This window comes from Populus trichocarpa, chromosome 3 (genome assembly GCF_000002775.5).
Source record: "Populus trichocarpa isolate Nisqually-1 chromosome 3, P.trichocarpa_v4.1, whole genome shotgun sequence".
NCBI lineage: Eukaryota > Viridiplantae > Streptophyta > Magnoliopsida > Malpighiales > Salicaceae > Populus > Populus trichocarpa.
The window spans coordinates 19878414-19896838 of record NC_037287.2 but is presented as its reverse complement, the minus strand read 5'-3'; the positions used below and the strand labels follow the sequence as shown (position 1 = coordinate 19896838).

Here is an 18425-nt window from a genome sequence, read left to right as displayed (position 1 = left end):
AAACCCGGCTTGGCCGGGATCCGGTCAATTTGGGGCTGAAATTGGATCGAGTTGATGAAAAAATAGAAAAAGTCATGACCTGGTGTGACCCGGCCAACCCGGCGGGTTGACCCAGCAAAACCCGGTTGCAACCCGTTGACTTTTGTTTTTTTTGCTAAAATGATACCGTTTTGAATTTTTTTAAAAATAGGAATTGACCCGGCCAACCTGGTGATCCGGTTAAGACTCGATGACCTGATTAAAATCCAGAACTTGGGCTTTGAACCGGACCGAGTTTAAAAACTATGGTTAAAATAAAATCGCTAGCTACTTTAACTTTTTTTTAATTTAATTTAATTTAATTAACAAATAAGCATGACAAGCGCACACTGAAACCTGCCAATTTTCGACTTAATTACCTAACTAGATTAATCCACCCTGTATCCACGTGGTTCATACACTTGGCAGGGTACTTCTAACTGAAATAAATAATCTTAGTGTGTTGTTTTTCTGAAAGTAACGGAAAAGGACTATGGAATATCAAAATTTTAACCATGGTTAAACTTCAACTAGAGTTGGGTGAGTGCTGAGCTCCACCGTCATTATTTTTTCTCTCGTGTTTTTCAAATATAAAAGGATATGTTAGGAGATATTTCGAAGAAAGAGGAACATTAATATTTAAGTTATAATAAAAACTATCAATTTGATTATTTATAATTACTTTAAAAAAACACCAATAAGCAACATTGATCCCTATTTAACCGGAGTTTTTAAAAAATTGATTTTTTTAAAAAAATAAAATTTTATGTTTTTTTATTGATTTGGCGTAATGATTTTAAAAATAATTTTTTTTAAAAATATATATATATATATATTATATTTTTAAATTAAAAATATTTTTAAAAACAATTATTATCAAATACTCCTTAATACTTTATCTTTATTTTACTATAAACACCGATAGATATAGCATAATACACATTTTTTAAATGATAGAAGTTATTATAATCTTTTTACTTGTTTTTTTAAAAAGTTAAACCACTTGGATACGTTTGGAAGCAAAACAACACTTAACCTTTGCCTATTTGTTTTATTTTTAATTTCACACTTAAAGCTTGATTTTAGAGCTTAGTTATGATTTTAAGGGCAATTTGGTTTTCTAATTAACATTGATAATAATTTTTTTAAAATTATATATTTTTGTTTTATTATTCAACGTTGGACGGGTTAAAACATAAATTTTATAAGTGTTTTTTTTAATGTTTTTTTAAAAATTATCACGGTCTCGAATAAATATTTATTTTAAAATTAATGTTTGAGATAATGAGTATCTATTTTTTTTATATAATTAAGTAAAAATTATTTTAAAAAATAAAATTATTGAACCAACCAAGTTCATGAACTGCGAGACGACAAGTGTCATCCAATACACTATTATTTCAATACTTAAAAAAGATTTAATCACTTAAAAAAAGCTTTCATTTTTATGTTTTTTTATAAATGGTGATGCTTTTACAGGTTATGCGGTGACCTTTTAACCTATAAAATAAAGTGATTTATATAAAATTAATTCATATGATTTAATTAAAAATTTATACTAAAAAAAAATCAAATAAAAACATTTCAAGATTAGTCTTCTTATCCAGTTTAATGTCATTATATATATATATATATATATATATATATATATATATATATATTTTTTTTTTTTGCTGTTAAAAAATTTTGGTCGGTTCCTCAAAGGATGTTAAAATCTAATCAGCATCCTTAACTTTAACACTATATCAGAATGAATGATTGAGATTTTATCAAGTCCCAAAAGGTTAACAAAATTTGAAATCGTTAAAGCTAAATCCAAAATCAAATTTTATTTTATTTCACATAATAAAGAAAATAAACCCAATAATTTGTATTTATGTCAAAGTAATTCCTCTGCATGCAACTCTCTCTCTCTCTCTCTCTCTGCAGAGTCCAAACAAAAACAAGTCAAAACAATTCACACTTAGAGAGAGTACAGCAAAGGCAGGGAGAGCGCAAAAACAAGTCAAAACAATTCACACTTAGAGAGAGTACAGCAAAGGCAGGGAGAGCGGGCTGTAGAGAGAGAGAGAGAGAGAGAGACCCATTTTCGTGTTTCCTCTTTTTAAGTACGTTTTAAAGTTTCTCTTTTACTCAGGACCTTCATGGTACAAAACCCATTTGGCCTATTTGTTTTCTTTACATTTTAAAGAGTTTAAATTTTAGGTTCCGGGTCACAATTTTGAAGTCGAAAGTGGAGCGAGGGAGACAAGATTTTCTTGTGGGTCTTATTATGTTAATGCATTTTGGGCTTGGGAGCTGAGAAGGAGAGGGAAAGTGAGTGAAAGTTTTGAAATTTTTTACTGTTTGTGTTTTGTTTTGAGGTGTTTGGTTGCTGAGAAAGAGAGGGAATACGCACGAAAGTCTGGAAATTTTTTCTGGGTTTTTGTTTTTTGCCTTGTATGATTTTTGTTTTTGGGTATTAAACAGAAGAATAAAACGTGAGATTTTTTGGGTTATTCTTTCATTTTTTATTTAATTTCCTGCCTCATCTCTCTCTAAGTGTATGGTAAATGCATTTGTGGTTTATTTTGTGTTCTCGGGCTCTGATTTTTTGGGGTTTATTTTTTCTCCGACAGAAGCAGAGAGGCGAGGTAAAGGCAAAACTTTGGAATTTATCAGGTATTTGGGCTATTATTTTTAACTTTTCTAATTTTTATTTGTTATTGCATGACTCTTACTGTGTTTGGTTCCCGAGAAAGCTGAGGAAATGACAAAGAGAGGACCGAAATTAATATGTTTTATTGCTCTTTGGTTTTGAGTTAGTTGTAACTCAGAAAGAACAAAGAAATTATCATTTTGTTCTATTTTAGCTTTTTTTTTATGATCCTTACTTCTCTGTGCTATTTTTTTCCATATATGTTTGTTTCAATTGACAAAAATACAACACCTTTTCTTTGTACGTAGTTTTTTTAATGCTTTTCACTCCTAGTCCGTGAATTTAACAATAAAAGTGAAATGAGCACGTCCAGTGCTGGGATTTTTATAATCTATCTCTGTGTTTTGTATATTTGCATGTGTTTTTGGGCCAATGAGTTGAGTCCTCCTTAACGAGTCCCTTTTGCTTGCAACATTTCTATTCCTTGTTTAAGTTTTGGTTTTGGTTATACATGATTTTTTCAGATTGCTATGCATGATAGTGCCTATGGTTCTTCTATTTTAATCAGTGAAATCTTCTAATTTATTTATCCATTTGTCAACTAGAAGTTGAAATGTTTATTTGGGTATTTTAAAGCGCTCTTGTCTTTCTGTGGTATCTGACTTCTTTTTGGCAATTATGTTTACAGCATAGGTTGAGGTAACAGTTAAAGAAATATGGATGAAAATTCTCAATCAAGCATTTTTGATGGGGAGATAACTGGAATCAGATTTGGTTTGGCAACTCAGAAGGAAATTGTAAGTAGAATTCTGTCTTGGTTGTTTGCTTGCTCATGTTATTTAAAGCATTTCAATTGGTGTAATGGTTTTCTTGAATCATTTGTTGTTTCTTCGGATTGATGTGCAACATTTGAACGTAGAGGTACCTTTTGTTGCTAACAGAGTACCTCTAGAGTCTATTAAAAATTTATTTCAAGGCACCAGTTATGATGTTATTAATGTAAAATTCACTTTTGATTAATAAGTTTTCACTTTTCAGCATGTTTGCCAGGATTACAATTTATTTCTAACTGGCATTCACTGTATTTCTAGCTTCAAATCCTCTAATTGTTATAAATTGATGCCCGTGCAAATTTTGTTGACAGTGTACAGCATCCATCAGTGATTGCCCTATCAGCCATTCCAGTCAGCTGACTAATCCCTTCCTTGGTTTGCCACTTGAATTTGGCAAATGTGAATCTTGTGGCACTTCTGAACCAGGAAAATGTGAAGGTCAATATCTTTCCTTGATCACATGTGTGTGTGCGTGTATGATTTTTCACTGTTTTATATGATTTTTCTTGAAAAAAAATTTGAATTTGCTCTTTTTTCCACTTCCAGGTCATTTTGGATTCATCCACTTGCCAATTCCTATATATCATCCTAGCCATATTAGTGAGTTGAAGCGAATGCTGAGCTTGATATGTTTGAAGTGCTTAAAGTTAAAAAGGAACAAGGTATTCCCAAATTGAGCATTTCTTCTGTTTCATCAATTTTCAAATTTTTAATGAAACACATTGAATCTACATGTGAGTCATGATGCGTAGTCTTTCTCTTGGTGTCCATGTTGATGGAGTTCAATAGGCATAAACATAATAGGGAGCAAGGATAAAGGTTTGCGCGTCGCATATTTACTTGATATATATATGTTAAGTACATTCCTTTTGTTCCTTGATACTGTTGTAAAGACGACAAAAAGAAGGGAAAGGAAAAATGATGGTTGTGAATAGCATGGGCATATAGAACCCAATCAGTTATTATGATTGGATTACAAGATAATTTTTCCTTTAATCATTGCAAATGATGTATAAAGAAGTGTAAAACCTGACTTACCATGAAGGAAAGGATGAAGAGAACTTTAAGGAAACACACCTCTGTTTTTCTGACTTACAATCAGTTAAAATGGGGTCGTTGTGCACCTTATTCTTAATACTATTTGCTAATATGTTTCTTCCTATTTCCCACCCTGACTTTATAATTAACAGATTCAAATCAAGAGTAATGGTGTGGCTGAACGGTTGCTTTCATGCTGTGAGGTGAGTATAAAAGTGCCATTTACTCTTCATTCTATTTGTAGAAAGAAATATGCACTATCGCTTGTTCTGCTTACTAATTCTGAACAGGCGTTACACATTAAGTTACCGCATCAATATTATTTATTTATAAACATGCTTGCTTTAAATTGCTCTCCTCTCTCGCAGACTGTTTTGTTCTAGGGCCCCAATGTGTTCCTACAATTTTAAGCTCCCAAAGTTTACCTTGATTGCGTGTTAGATCAATCATACAAATAATGGTTCCTTATATATGGAAGGAGAGAGCATCGGTATATGAGAAATTTTGATCCCAAAGAGGGATGGTGCATTTTTGTAGAGGAAAGGGGAGTCATTGGTTATTTTTTATCCTTGTGTCTCTTATTATTTGTGTACCTTTTGGTGATGCAGTTGGATTTATGGTCGTTCCAGGTTGTGAATGTAGCTGGATCTTTTTTCCTGGATTCCCAGATAACATAACTTTTAGAACTTAACTTGTATTTCCTCCCCCCTTTCTTTGGTTTCTCCTTTCTCCCTACCGATTTTTATTTTTTTCCCTGTTTAATAGAGTGCTGAGATTTATTGTTTTTGTACCTTTTGGGATTCGGTTTCATTTGTGATTTGGCACACAAGATCCTCAAGTTACATAATACATGATAAAAAATCTTTGCTTATATCTGATTTTACCTATTTCTTTTTGTTACAGGAGTGTGCACAAATTTCTATTAGAGAGGTTAAGAATACAGATGGCGCTTGTTTCTTAGAACTAAAGCTGCCTTCTAGGTCCAGACTAAGGGATGGTTGCTGGAATTTCCTAGAAAGATATGGTTTTCGCTATGGTGATGACTTTACACGACCATTGCTCCCCTGTGAGGTTTGTTTCTAGTACACATTTGTTTTAAGCGTGATAGATGAAGCTGTTTGGTATTGGGGTCATTAGTTGTTTTATGAGAATACAGATGGCTTGAACTCGCAGGGTCTCTAGTTTCCAATCTAGTTTGTTTTATTGATGGAGGAGATATTTTTTGTTGCTGAGTGGTATAGTCCTGACCCCCTGATGTCTGTGTTCAGTTTTCATCACTTTTGAAATGTATTCATACATGTACATGCTTACAGCAAGGTGGTGTGCATCCAGATTTGTTTGGTGCTTCATATATGCATGTGTGCCAATGCTTGCCTGTCCAAACAGTTTTTGTTTGGTCTTCTTTCTTACTCACATGGCTGGAAATGAGTTACCTCATTGCCTCAGTGAGTTACCTATACAGGATTCAGATTTAGAACAGTACCTGTATGTGTCAAATCACTCACCTTTTCAGCATACACTCTGATGTTCTCTTGTTAAGTAGTTTGCATCAGATTTTAAAACAGCATTCGTATGCATCAAATCATTCACTTTTTTAGCATATACTCTGTTGTTTACTTGTTTCAGTAGATTCTGAGATCTTATCATAGAGATTTAGAGAAGACATGAAGTTGGTTTTTGATATAAATTTCCCTTTCCCTTTCTCTCTGTCTCTCCACCATCATCATTCTATCTGGTTTTTGTGGGGTTGACTGCAATACACAACAGGTCATGCAAATTCTGAAGAGAATTCCTGCGGAGACTAGAAAAAAGCTAAGTGGAAAAGGATATTTCCCCCAGGATGGTTATATCCTACAACAGTTACCTGTCCCTCCAAACTGTCTATCAGTTCCAGTTGTTTCAGATGGAATTACTGTCATGTCTTCAGTAAGCTATTTACATACTAAATTGGGTTCTCTACCTTGCTGCTATGTTTGTTTTCATCATTGACTTATTGCTTTCATGTTGTTTTCAGGATCTCTCTATATCCATGCTTAAGAAAGTTCTTAAGCAAGCTGAAGTGATCAGAAGCTCACGGTCAGGTGCACCAAATTTTGATGCACACAAAGATGAAGCTACTTCCTTGCAATCAATGGTCGATCAGTATCTTCAAGTTAGGGGCACAACGAAGACATCCCGTGATGTAGATACTCGTTATGGGGTAAAAAAGGAATCCAGCGAATCCACAACCAAAGCATGGCTTGAAAAGATGAGGACTCTGTTTATAAGAAAAGGCTCTGGATTCTCTTCTCGCAGTGTCATAACTGGAGATGCGTACACACTAGTGAACCAAGTTGGGATCCCCTATGAGATTGCTCAAAGAATTACATTCGAGGAGAGGGTCAGTGTGCATAACATGAGATATCTACAAGAGCTTGTGGATAACAAATTGTGCCTGACATACAAGGATGGTTCTTCCACCTACTCTCTAAGGGAAGGTTCCAAGGGTCATACTTTTCTTCGACCTGGGCAAGTTGTTCATAGGCGGATTATGGATGGAGACATTGTCTTTATTAATAGACCACCGACAACTCACAAACATTCATTGCAAGCACTTTCAGTGTATGTTCATGATGATCATGCAGTTAAGATTAATCCTCTGATATGTGGGCCTTTAAGTGCTGATTTTGATGGTGATTGCGTTCACCTATTCTATCCTCAGTCCCTTGCTGCGAAAGCTGAAGTCTTGGAGCTTTTCTCAGTGGAGAAACAATTGCTTAGCTCCCATAGTGGCAATCTGAATTTACAGCTGACAACAGATTCGCTTTTGTCATTGAAGATGATGTTCAAGGCCTGCTTTTTGGGCAAATCAGCTGCTCAGCAACTAGCAATGTTTATATCACCTTATTTGCCACAACCAGCTTTGTTGAAGGTCAACTGTTTTTTCCCACACTGGACTGCACATCAGATTCTCCAGATGGCTTTACCAGCATGCTTCAACTGCTCTGGAGAGAGATTCTTGATCATCAACAGTAATTTTTTGAAGGTTGATTTCAACAGGGATGTTGTGGCATCAGTAATTAATGAAATTCTGATCTCAATGTTCTTTGAGAAGGGTTCTGGTGCAGTGCTCAAGTTCTTTAACTCCTTGCAGCCCATGCTGATGGAAAATTTGTTCTCTGAAGGCTTCAGTGTTAGTTTGGAAGATTTCTCCATCTCTCGGGCAGTCAAACAAAGGATCCCAGAAAGTTTCAAGGCCATTTCTCCCTTGCTTTGTAATTTAAGATCCACCTTCAATGAACTGGTTGAGTTGCAAGTGGAGAATCACATCCGGGATGTGAAACAGCCAGTTAGAGAATTCATTTTAACTTCCTCTGCCTTGGGTTATTTGATTGACTCTAAGAGCGATGCAGCTGTTACTAAGGTTGTTCAGCAAATTGGCTTCTTGGGCTTGCAAGTTTCTGATAGGGGAAAACTTTACTCGAAAACTCTTGTTGAAGATTTGGCCTCCCATTTTCTGAGCAAATATCCTGCCAATTTGTTTGATTATCCTTCTGCCCAGTATGGCTTGATTCAAAACAGTTTTTTTCATGGGTTGGATGCATATGAGGAGATGGCTCATTCCATTTCTACGAGAGAAGTCATTGTGCGCTCATCTAGAGGATTGTCTGAGCCAGGAACATTGTTCAAAAACCTAATGGCCATCCTCCGGGATGTGGTAATTTGCTATGATGGCACTGTAAGAAATGTCAGCAGCAACTCAATCATCCAATTCGAGTATGGTGTGAAGGTGGGAACTGAGTCCCAAAGTTTATTCCCAGCTGGTGAACCTGTTGGCGTCTTAGCTGCCACTGCAATGTCCAATCCTGCATATAAGGCTGTTCTTGATTCTACTCCAAGTAGCAATTGCTCTTGGGATATGATGAAGGTAGCCATTGCCTTATGCAAATTCTTCATCCTCGTAGAAGTTTATTTTGCCATATTCTGCAGTGTAATGCTACAGATCTTTCTTAACATTTCATTTCTTTTCAGGAAATACTTCTTTGCAAAGTTGGTTTCAAGAATGACCTAGCTGATCGACGTGTGATTTTATACCTGAATGACTGTGGCTGTGGTAGAAATTATTGCCAAGAAAGAGCAGCATATTTGGTCAAGAATCACTTGGAAAAAGTCAGTCTTAAAGATATTGCCAAGTGTTTTATGATTGAGTGAGTTCTGCCCTTGCATTTTTTATGTCTTTTTTGCTTTCTTGTTTAGAATCAAATGAAAGGATGTGTGCTGTCCCATATGCTCTATTCTTTTTCCTTCATTGATATTGTGCCACATCCTTTGGATGCCCAGTTCTCAAACTGTGCGTCAATCAATTTTCTATTTATTCCCCTGTTTATATTTTTTGCCCTTGTTTTTGCTTTTTATATCATTTATTCTATTTTACTCCAACGGTGAGATATTTATCAGTAACAATATGCTTGATATAAGATTAAGAGTTCTGATGGCTTCTTACAAGCAGATACAAGAGTCAACAGATACCAGAAAGTTTTGGAAGTGATGCAGGCCTTGTTGGTCATGTTCATCTTGATAAGGTTACTACTCTTGTTTCTGAAGCATTTTAGGTGGCATATTTTATCTATGAAGTACTTGGGTCTTCTTGTTAAACTTATTTCTTTTGTTAGTAATTTGAAGCTTTATTTTATACAGAGGAAGTTGCAAGATTTGAACATTACTGCTCAGGTGATTCTTGAGAAGTGCCAAGAGACTGTCAACACATTTCGAAAGAAGAAAAAAGTTGGCAATCTTTTTAAGAAGACAATTTTGTTGGTCAGGTTAGTTTCTCAATTCAATCTAAATTTGCATGAAGTCAATAATTGTGGTCTTGAAAGTCCCCATCATTTACAATTAATTTTCTGAAATGAGATGACATGCTGCCTGAAAGAAGAGCGAGTCTTCAAAAATTTGGTTAATTGGATTGTGTTTTCTTTTTGTGAAGATTTGGTTTTTAGCAGTCTCGCATTTACTTGATGAATGGTGATTGATTGATAAAACTGTCAAATAAAATATATGGTTCACCTATGAAGGGAGATGATAAATATGAAAATTATAACAGTTGGAGAGATCACATGGAGAGACACAGCTACATTCATCATCAAAAATTTATGGCTGTGTTAGAAGTGAGATGCTGAAGTTTTCCCAATACAATGAAAAGTATTACCTTGAGACTCACACACACACACACACACACACACACACAAAACACACATGAAAAATGCGAAGGCTTTGCATGAATTTGTTTTTGTCTCAAGACATAAGTCATAAAATTGAATTGGTGAGATAGTTTGTTTTCTTTTCAGTTATTTTTGCCATCCCTTCTTATTTTCTGATTTACTATTACCTATAAATTTACCACCTTGGCATGAGATTGGTTTACTTCATCTAATTTCACTTGAAGTTCATAGTTACCAGAGTTTCTATATGACATGGAACGGCTATCTAGGGTGTGTAGCTTGAATTGGTTGCTTTTGCATCTCTTGATCATAACTGTGCAGCCCAAAAAATGTTTTTTATGGTCTCTCTGGAGTGATACACTGTTAAAGACCCAATCTGTAGCTTAGGTATTTTACATCATTAAAGAAGGTGTGGAAGAGGTTAATGCTTAATGAGGTGAAGAAGATAATACCTTAGAGGTATGAGTGTAATTTGAACTCATGCATCCAGAGACAGGTCCATTTGGGATCACAGCATTGCATGAGCCAGATTGCCAAAATTAATGACTCAAAATGTAGCTTAGGTGCTGATACACTGAAAAAGTTCAAAGCGCGCTGGCACTTGATAGGCTAGGTGCTACTACATGGCCACTAGATGTATATTAGCCTACTTGGAATGCTTACCTATAGCTGCTCCCTTTTCACGGTTGTACTTGATTGTTATCTTGCATATAATATTACTAGAAACATTATTACTTAAATGGCTCGAAACACCAGTTTACTTCTATCTTTTATTTTCTGCTTCTTACTTGGCAGCAAAGTTGTTATGTGCTTGAAATGGCTACTTACTTCTCTCTTTGATTTTGTGCTCCTTGGCAGTGAAAGTTGCTCTTTCCAGCAATGTATAGATGAATCACCATGCTTGATGTTCTTCTGGCAAGGTGCCGATGATGTTCATTTGGAGAGGACTTCAAACATTCTTGCTGACATGATTTGCCCAGTTCTGCTGGAAACAATCATCAAAGGTTTGTGATAATTTTGTTTTATATGTCATGAAGAATGTTTGCTTATGTTTCTATGGGCCGTGTGGATCAGATATTTTTGATAATTGTGCTCAGAAGTATGGAATTGTTAATTTCTTCTCCTATCTGTCTTTGTTCAGTTTATATTGGTTTGACAATTAGCATAAGGCATTCTGTACAGAGAGGCTCCAAGAGAACATGGTGCAGCAGTATCAATGCTTGTGGTTCTTAGGCCATTGCATGCCTGTTGCCTTTCTGTCCAAAGAGAGAAAATTTAACAATATTGACTTGGTGTTGAAAGTTGATGAATAGAATCAGATCATTGTTGTTTGGCATGTCATGATATTCGTTTTATGTTTCTTTTCCCTCCAAGTTGCAGTGTAGTTATTTTCCAAAGAAATTGTTATAAATTTCTTTATTCAAACAAATAACCCACTTGAAAAGGAGTAATTTCTCTGAAAGCTATAACACATATGCCTTTCATATACCTTGTCCATATCTCTGGAAGCTTGAGATCGGGGCAAGCCATATCCATTCAATTGCAAGGAAAGAAATCACAGACCAACTTTCTAAACAATGACAATGATAAGTGAGAAATAATTTCATTTCACCGTCTTCCTACTCACAAACCACTATAGCAATTGCTCTTGTTTCAGAGTTTTGTTTTGTCCTAAAAATAGACCATAAGGTTGCAATACTGCAAGAAATTGCTGCATACTGGCACTCATGTGCCTGGCAGTCTTTTGGCAATATAAAGCATACTACTCATCGATTATTTGGTCGTACACTACTCTCTTCTTGAAGCTTTATGATTCAATGAAGTGTTTCCTTCTATTCATTCAGTTCTGAACATGTCCTTTCTTCATATACCACAAATTGGACATGGTTATAGATTTTATTTGACTGGTTTCATGAACTTCATGTTAAACATGATATTTTGAGTCCTCCATTTCATTGAGATATGCTTAGAAGGCAATGCTTCTTATATAAGTGTGATATAAAGCAGAATTTTGCTGATGGACTGTGTTTATAACTTTTAACTTTTTGCAAAAGTTTCTGCAGAATTATTGTTTCGATTTTAATTTGATCTATTTGATTATCTATGATTCATGCTAAGGCCTTTAATGCTTGACATTGTCATGCTTGTGTTGGCTTCTGTTATAAGAGGATTCACCTTCATTCACATCAGTAGTGGTTTTGTTTTATGAATTTTCAAGGTGCCATTCAGTGTCGTGAAGAATTTAAACATAATTATTAGTTTAATGTTCATGGATATTTAAATAGTTGATTTACAGGTTAGACATGGCGAGTCTTATCAACACATGGATATGTAACCATTTTCCATGTGTAGATTTTTTTGAGTTGCCGTTGAAACATGATTCGCTTCCTTAGTTGTCAGAGAATATCTCCTTCTTCCTCTCTTTCTATGATGAACACAAATAAATAATTATATATTGGATCGATAAATGTAACGTTGAATTTCAACATGGCTAGAATTCATTATTTACTGTGAGATCTGCTCTATCTCTGCAATATGCAGGTGACCATCGAATTTCCTGTGCAAATATAATTTGGGCAACTCCAGAGACAAATACTTGGATAAGAAACCCATCCAGGACTCAAAAGGGGGAGTTGGCTTTGGATATTGTTCTGGAGAAATCTGTTGTTAAGAAAAGTGGAGATGCTTGGAGAATAGTCTTGGACTCATGTCTTCCAGTTCTTCATTTAATCAACACCACACGTTCAATTCCTTATGCGATTAAACAAGTTCAGGAATTGTTGGGAGTTTCCTGTGCATTTGACACAGCAGTTCAGGTAACACGCAAATTGTTCCCATCTGCTTTGAAGCAGTCTATTCTTAACCGTTTGATGTGCATGGCTTCTTTCCTTCTCTACATTCCTCTATTTTTCAATTTGGCTCTTATGAATGCTATCCTCACCACATGTTATGTGGATACATCTTCAACTAGCTTACGATGCTGTGATATGCAGTATAAAATCATCCATCAGATCCCTTTTTATACAGGGACATGACTAATTTTGTTAATCTATCAGTAAATGAAAATCCATTTTTGCCTGAAATTTTTTTGGCATCTTTTATGAGTTATTCCTTTAGGAGTCTTTTAACTGCCATCTAGTTAGTTCACATGTTCTGTTTTTGATCATGTAATATGTTCGAGAATCGAGGGGGATTTGAATGTCCTCTTTATATTTGAGAGGTGTGGCTGTCTTGGCAACTTTTGCATAATTTCTCCTCCCATCACTAAACTGGTCATTGATATTATTTGCACAAAACTGCTACTTGATAATGGAAAATTGCCTTATTATTTCAATCCCCAAATGCTGAACAATATGTATCTCTGATGCATCTACATCTTTTTAATTAATTTGATCCTAAATTCTACCTTCTTGACTACTCTATTCTGTAAATAGTGCTGTTTTCTCTGTGGCTCTAATTAATCATGTTTCATGCAATGATGCAGTGCAAACTTTTATGCACACGTTAATGAAATTATGTTTTTGTGCTGAACTTTCCCTGCCCAGCAAACCACCCCCTCTCTTTTGTTTTCTAAAATCTCCCTCTTTTCTAAAAGATTGCCAAGATAACATATCATTAATGGATAAAGAATCTCCCTTTTTTTCTAAAATATTGCCAAGATAACATATCATTAATGGATAAAGAGAGATTACGATGCTCATTTTTGGCAATACACCTTGAGGTGTGATGGTGGACAATTATCTGTTCAGTATATAGTGTTCTGTTTCACATGTGATCCATTAGGCTGAGTTAATTTATGCATAGTTTCCAGTGTTTGCTAGCATTATGGAAAGGCTGAACTAGTTGATTTTGCAGCGCCTCTCAAAATCAGTGACCATGGTGGCAAAGGGTGTTCTGAAAGAGCATCTCATTTTACTCGGGAACAGTATGACATGTGCTGGAAGCTTGATTGGCTTCTACACTGGAGGTTATAAAACATTGTCTCGATCATTGGATATCCAAGTGCCATTTACTGAGGCCACACTCTTTGTAAGTCTTTTCAGTGTGTTTCAATCCTCTAACACATAATCAGTGTCACTCTGTTAAATGAGCCATCTCTATATATGTTACACAGACACCGAGAAAATGTTTTGAAAAGGCTGCAGAGAAGTGCCACACTGATTCTTTATCAAGTATAGTTGCTTCTTGTGCATGGGGCAAACATGTTACTGTTGGAACAGGTTCACACTTTGATGTCCTGTGGGACACAAAAGAGGTACTGTTTCTTCAATTGGAAAGTTGCTTTCGAGAAGCTTTTAGAGCTAGATCACTAGTCCCTGTGTTCTGCTCAGATTTTCTGCCCATTTTTCCAATTATGTCACTCTCTTTTTCAGGCATGCTTGAATCCAGAGGGCAGCATGGATGTATACAGTTTTCTAAATATGGTGAGAAGTACTGCAGGTGGAGAAGAGTCAGTTACTGCTTGTTTAGGTGCTGAAGTTGATGATCTTATGCTGGAAGATGAAGACTGGAACCTGTCACCTGAGCATAACTCTAGTTCTGATAAGCCTACCTTTGAAGACAGTGCTGAATTTCAAGACTTTTTAGGCAATCAACCTGCTGAATCGAACTGGGAAAAGATTTCATCTTTAAAGGATCGGTCTAGAAGCTCTGGAAATTGGGATGTTGATAAAAATGATGGAGCTGTTAAGGAAAAACCTTGGAGTTTGGGAATGAATACAGCCGAGGCAAATGATGTTGCTTCTAGTGGCTGGGACACAGCAGCTGCCAGGACGACAAATAACTCCTGGAATTCAGAGAATAATGTAGCTCAGTCCAATTCCTTTTCTGGTTGGGCAACAAAAAAACCTGAACCCCACAATGGCTTTGCAACAAAAGTTCAAGAAGAACCTACCACGTCCAATGATTGGGATGCTGGTGCTGCCTGGGGGAGAAAGGACAGAGACAACAAGTTTGCTGAGACAAATGCATCAAAGTCTTGGTGGGGGAAGGTAACAGATGGTGATGAACCTGGACAAAACAAAAGCAAAAACAAACGTCCAGAAGACCAAGATGTAGGGACACATGGTTGGGATGATAAGATGTCTCAGGACCAGTCGATATCTGGTTGGGCTTCTAAAACTACCCAGGAGGCTACCACTGAATCCCTCGGTTGGGATAGCAAGGGCAATTCAAATCCGGGAGATGCAGCATGTGGTTGGAAGGCAGCATCCACTTGGGGGGCAGAAAATACTGATGGTGATAAACTTTGGGGTAAAGAGGTGTCTTCTAATCAGGCAGACACAGCCTCTGGTTGGGGGAAACCTAAGTCACCAGAAATTTCACTAGGCTGGGGCTCGACCAAAGAGTCAGTTAAGTCAGATCGTGGATGGGGGGTGTCGAGTTCTGGAGGTGGCAGGGATAAAAAGACTGAAAACCAATCTCTGGCTGGCCAAGGGAAAGAGTCAGGTGGTTGGGGTAACAAGGTGACTTCGAATCAGGCAGACACAGCCAGTGGTTGGGGGAAACCAAAGTCATCAGAAAATTCACAAGGCTGGGGCTTGTCCAAAGAGTCTGGTAAGGAAGTTCATGAATGGGGGGTTCCAAATTCTGCAGGTGGCAACGGAAGTGAAACAAATAACAATAATGAAAACCAATCTCTGGTGGAGCAAGGGAAAGAGTCAGGTTGGGATAACAAGGCATCTTCAAATCAGGAAGGCACGGCCTCTGGTTGGGGGAAACCAAAGTCACCAGCACTTTCAGAAGGCTGGGGCTCACCCAGAGAGCCAGTTAAGGCAGTTCATGGATGGGGGGTGCCAAATTCTGGAGGTGGCAATGGTAGTGGAAGGGATCAGCAATGGGGTCAGCAGAGTAGAGAGTTCAAGAAAGACCGCTTTGAAGGTTCTCGAGGTTGGGGATCGAATAATGGAGATTGGAAAAATAAGAGGAACCGCCCTTCTAAACCGCATGAGGATTTAAATGCCAGTGGAATATTTACCACAACCAGGCAGCGGTTAGATGTATTCACTTCTCAAGAGCAGGATATCCTCTCTGATATTGAGCCATTGATGCTTTCTATTAGAAGGATAATGCATCAAACTGGGTATGTTTTCTATGCTATTTGCTCATAAATTCTCCAAAAATAAGAGTTAGTAATTACCTAGCGCATCATAGCACAGTGTATTTTTTATTGACTAGTCCCTTTTGATTCTTCATAGATTTGCAGCATTTATACCATTTTCTGCATGCTACCATTTTGTAAATTTTCTTATTATGGAATATCTTTTGAAGGTACAACGATGGGGATCCATTATCTGCCGATGATCAGTCTTATGTGCTTGATAATGTCTTTCATTATCATCCAGACAAAGCAGTGAAGATGGGTGCTGGAATTGATCATGTCACGGTATGTATTCTGGGTGACCTATTCCCTTGTTAGATTTTGCTTGAGTTCAGTTGTTCTCTATCCTCATGCTACACTAAGTTTAGGATTCTGTGGCCCTATGTCTTTTGGATAAATATGTGGTTATTTTGTCATCTAAAAACAATAACAATGTAGTTGATGCCAAGGGATTTATCTTTTGAGGCTCATATTATCTGTTATCTCAAGTAGAACTTCAATCTGTTAGAGCTTTGCAAAGAAAGTTCCTCGACTGAATTGATAGAATGAGCTCAAGTTAGTTCTTTTTTCAATTTATTTTTCTGTGCATCAATTATGGGTATGCTTTCTTCCTTCACAACATTGATTGCATCCAGGACATAATCAGAGGACCAAAGAAAACTTGATTAGAGGTTACTGATTTGGTTACAGGTCTCTATTTATCTATTTATGAATTATTTGTCTTCACTCTTACATCACTACCACTCTCATTACTTAGCGTTGCTGAATAAGATGGTTGCAAGGTCTATTAAAGTCCAATCTCTTTCATTCTCAAAATAAAATAAAATAAATAAATAAATCCAATTTTATTACTTGCTTGCCCGCACTACAAGTTCTTTGCCATTTGATGAATTGTAATGGTGTTAACTGCTTTCATAATTACAGCATTTCATTGTCCTTATGAATTTCCTCTGATTTCAAGAGACATGGCTATATTCTAGAATGGATGATTAATTTGACCAGCTGAACTAAGTGAATTTTCTTGTTGGTGTTTGTAAATGACCTGTCATTCAGTGTGTTGGGATTTTTCCTGCTTGAACTTGTATTCTAGTTTGACTTGAATAGTTTGCAAGGATGTATTGAAATCCGGATCAGTTTTCTACATCAATTTGCGGTTGAGGGGCAAGAGATGGTCAGATGTTTGGTGGTGTTTGAGCCAACACTTGTGAATGATATGCCCCCTTTCACAGGCCACTTGGTTGTCATTTTCTGTGGACCAACCTTGCTCTTCACTCTTTTATTTCTTCGGAGCAAAATCCTCTCCACTTGCATTTGTTGCTTTAACAAAAAAATTGAAAATGCACAGTGCATATAGCAAGATGCATCCTTTTACATCTGTGCATAATCTGCATTTTATGTGCATTATATGATTACAATATATATTTTTTTTAAATCTAACAGGTTAGCAGGCACAGCAATTTCCAGGAGAGCAGGTGCTTCTACATTGTCTCAACTGATGGCTGCAAACAAGATTTTTCATACCGCAAATGTCTGGAGAATTTTATCAAGGGAAAATATCCAGACTTGGCTGATGAATTCATTGCAAAGTATTTTGCAAGAAGAGGCAATCGGCAGCGCACCCCAGCTCCCGAGGGAACCGAGGAGGAGAAACAGGCCTTGTGATGTCTGATTATGAGGGTTGTATAAACATATCGAGTTATCAGCTCCTTTGATTTGTATATATAAAGCAAGTCTTTCTGGTATACTTTCCTTGAAGCAAATTGTAGTTAAAGGCATGCTTTCTTGTGAACTGCCCCTTTTTTCTCTTACAGGCAGTTCTTGTAAGTAAGATAGTGATATGAATAGCAATGTTTTCAAAATTTGCAACAAAGTTGAGAAAAAAAAGGTATATTTAGAGCTAAAAACAATTTAGAAATTCAAGAGACTGTGTCAGGTTAAATCATATCTTAGAATTAAATATGAAAGTGAAACTCTTAAGATCACATATATTTCTGAAAATGCCACCATTTTCTGTGTGAAGATAACAGTTAAGGCACCAAGGATTTTCAAACATTCGAATTCCATAAACACTTTATAAAGTAAACTATAAAATACTAATATTATATTGATTAAATCTGGTTTGACCTGGAGGGTATGAGTGTTTAAGAGTATAGTTTTATTTTTTTATGTGAAAATATATTATATTGATTTATAAGTATTTTTAGTATAGTTTGAATTAATACTAAGGAAAAAAAAATTCGAAAGGAAAATAAAATGAAATGATGCTTTAATAAAAATAGTTGCTAATCCGCAGGGTGATTTGATAACTTAAATATTTTGATTATGTTAAGAAAAGTATTCTGATTTATCTTTTCTTGTGATTTTCAGTATCAAGAAATCTTATGACTTGAAAAATCTTATTACAAGGCAGTTCTTTTATTAACGTTTTCTTAATATTGTTCTCTCAAATCTAATTTGATGTATCATTAAAATAGTTTTAATCAATATTTATAATAATAAAATCAATATATTCATGTACATTAAGAAACAACAGATAAATAACTAGCTTCTTCTTTAATAAAAAAAAGATGGACTCAAAAAAGAACTTAGATCATTAA

General features: G+C 35.9%; 1 protein-coding gene across 1 annotated transcript; it reads left to right on the top strand.

Moving 5' to 3' along the window:
- Positions 1-1902: 1902 nt before the first annotated feature.
- On the top strand, positions 1903-17698 carry LOC7460237 (DNA-directed RNA polymerase V subunit 1). The gene is made up of 19 exons (XM_052451413.1): positions 1903-2126; positions 2637-2679; positions 3345-3453; positions 3801-3927; positions 4036-4151; positions 4680-4730; positions 5431-5598; positions 6295-6453; positions 6542-8434; positions 8539-8714; positions 9017-9089; positions 9205-9329; positions 10587-10732; positions 12270-12544; positions 13584-13757; positions 13843-13983; positions 14102-15810; positions 15999-16113; positions 17269-17698. Exons 3-19 carry the CDS (start codon positions 3373-3375, stop codon positions 17488-17490), a joined length of 5751 nt encoding a protein of 1916 aa, XP_052307373.1. The 5' UTR covers positions 1903-2126; positions 2637-2679; positions 3345-3372; the 3' UTR covers positions 17491-17698.
- Positions 17699-18425: the final 727 nt, after the last annotated feature.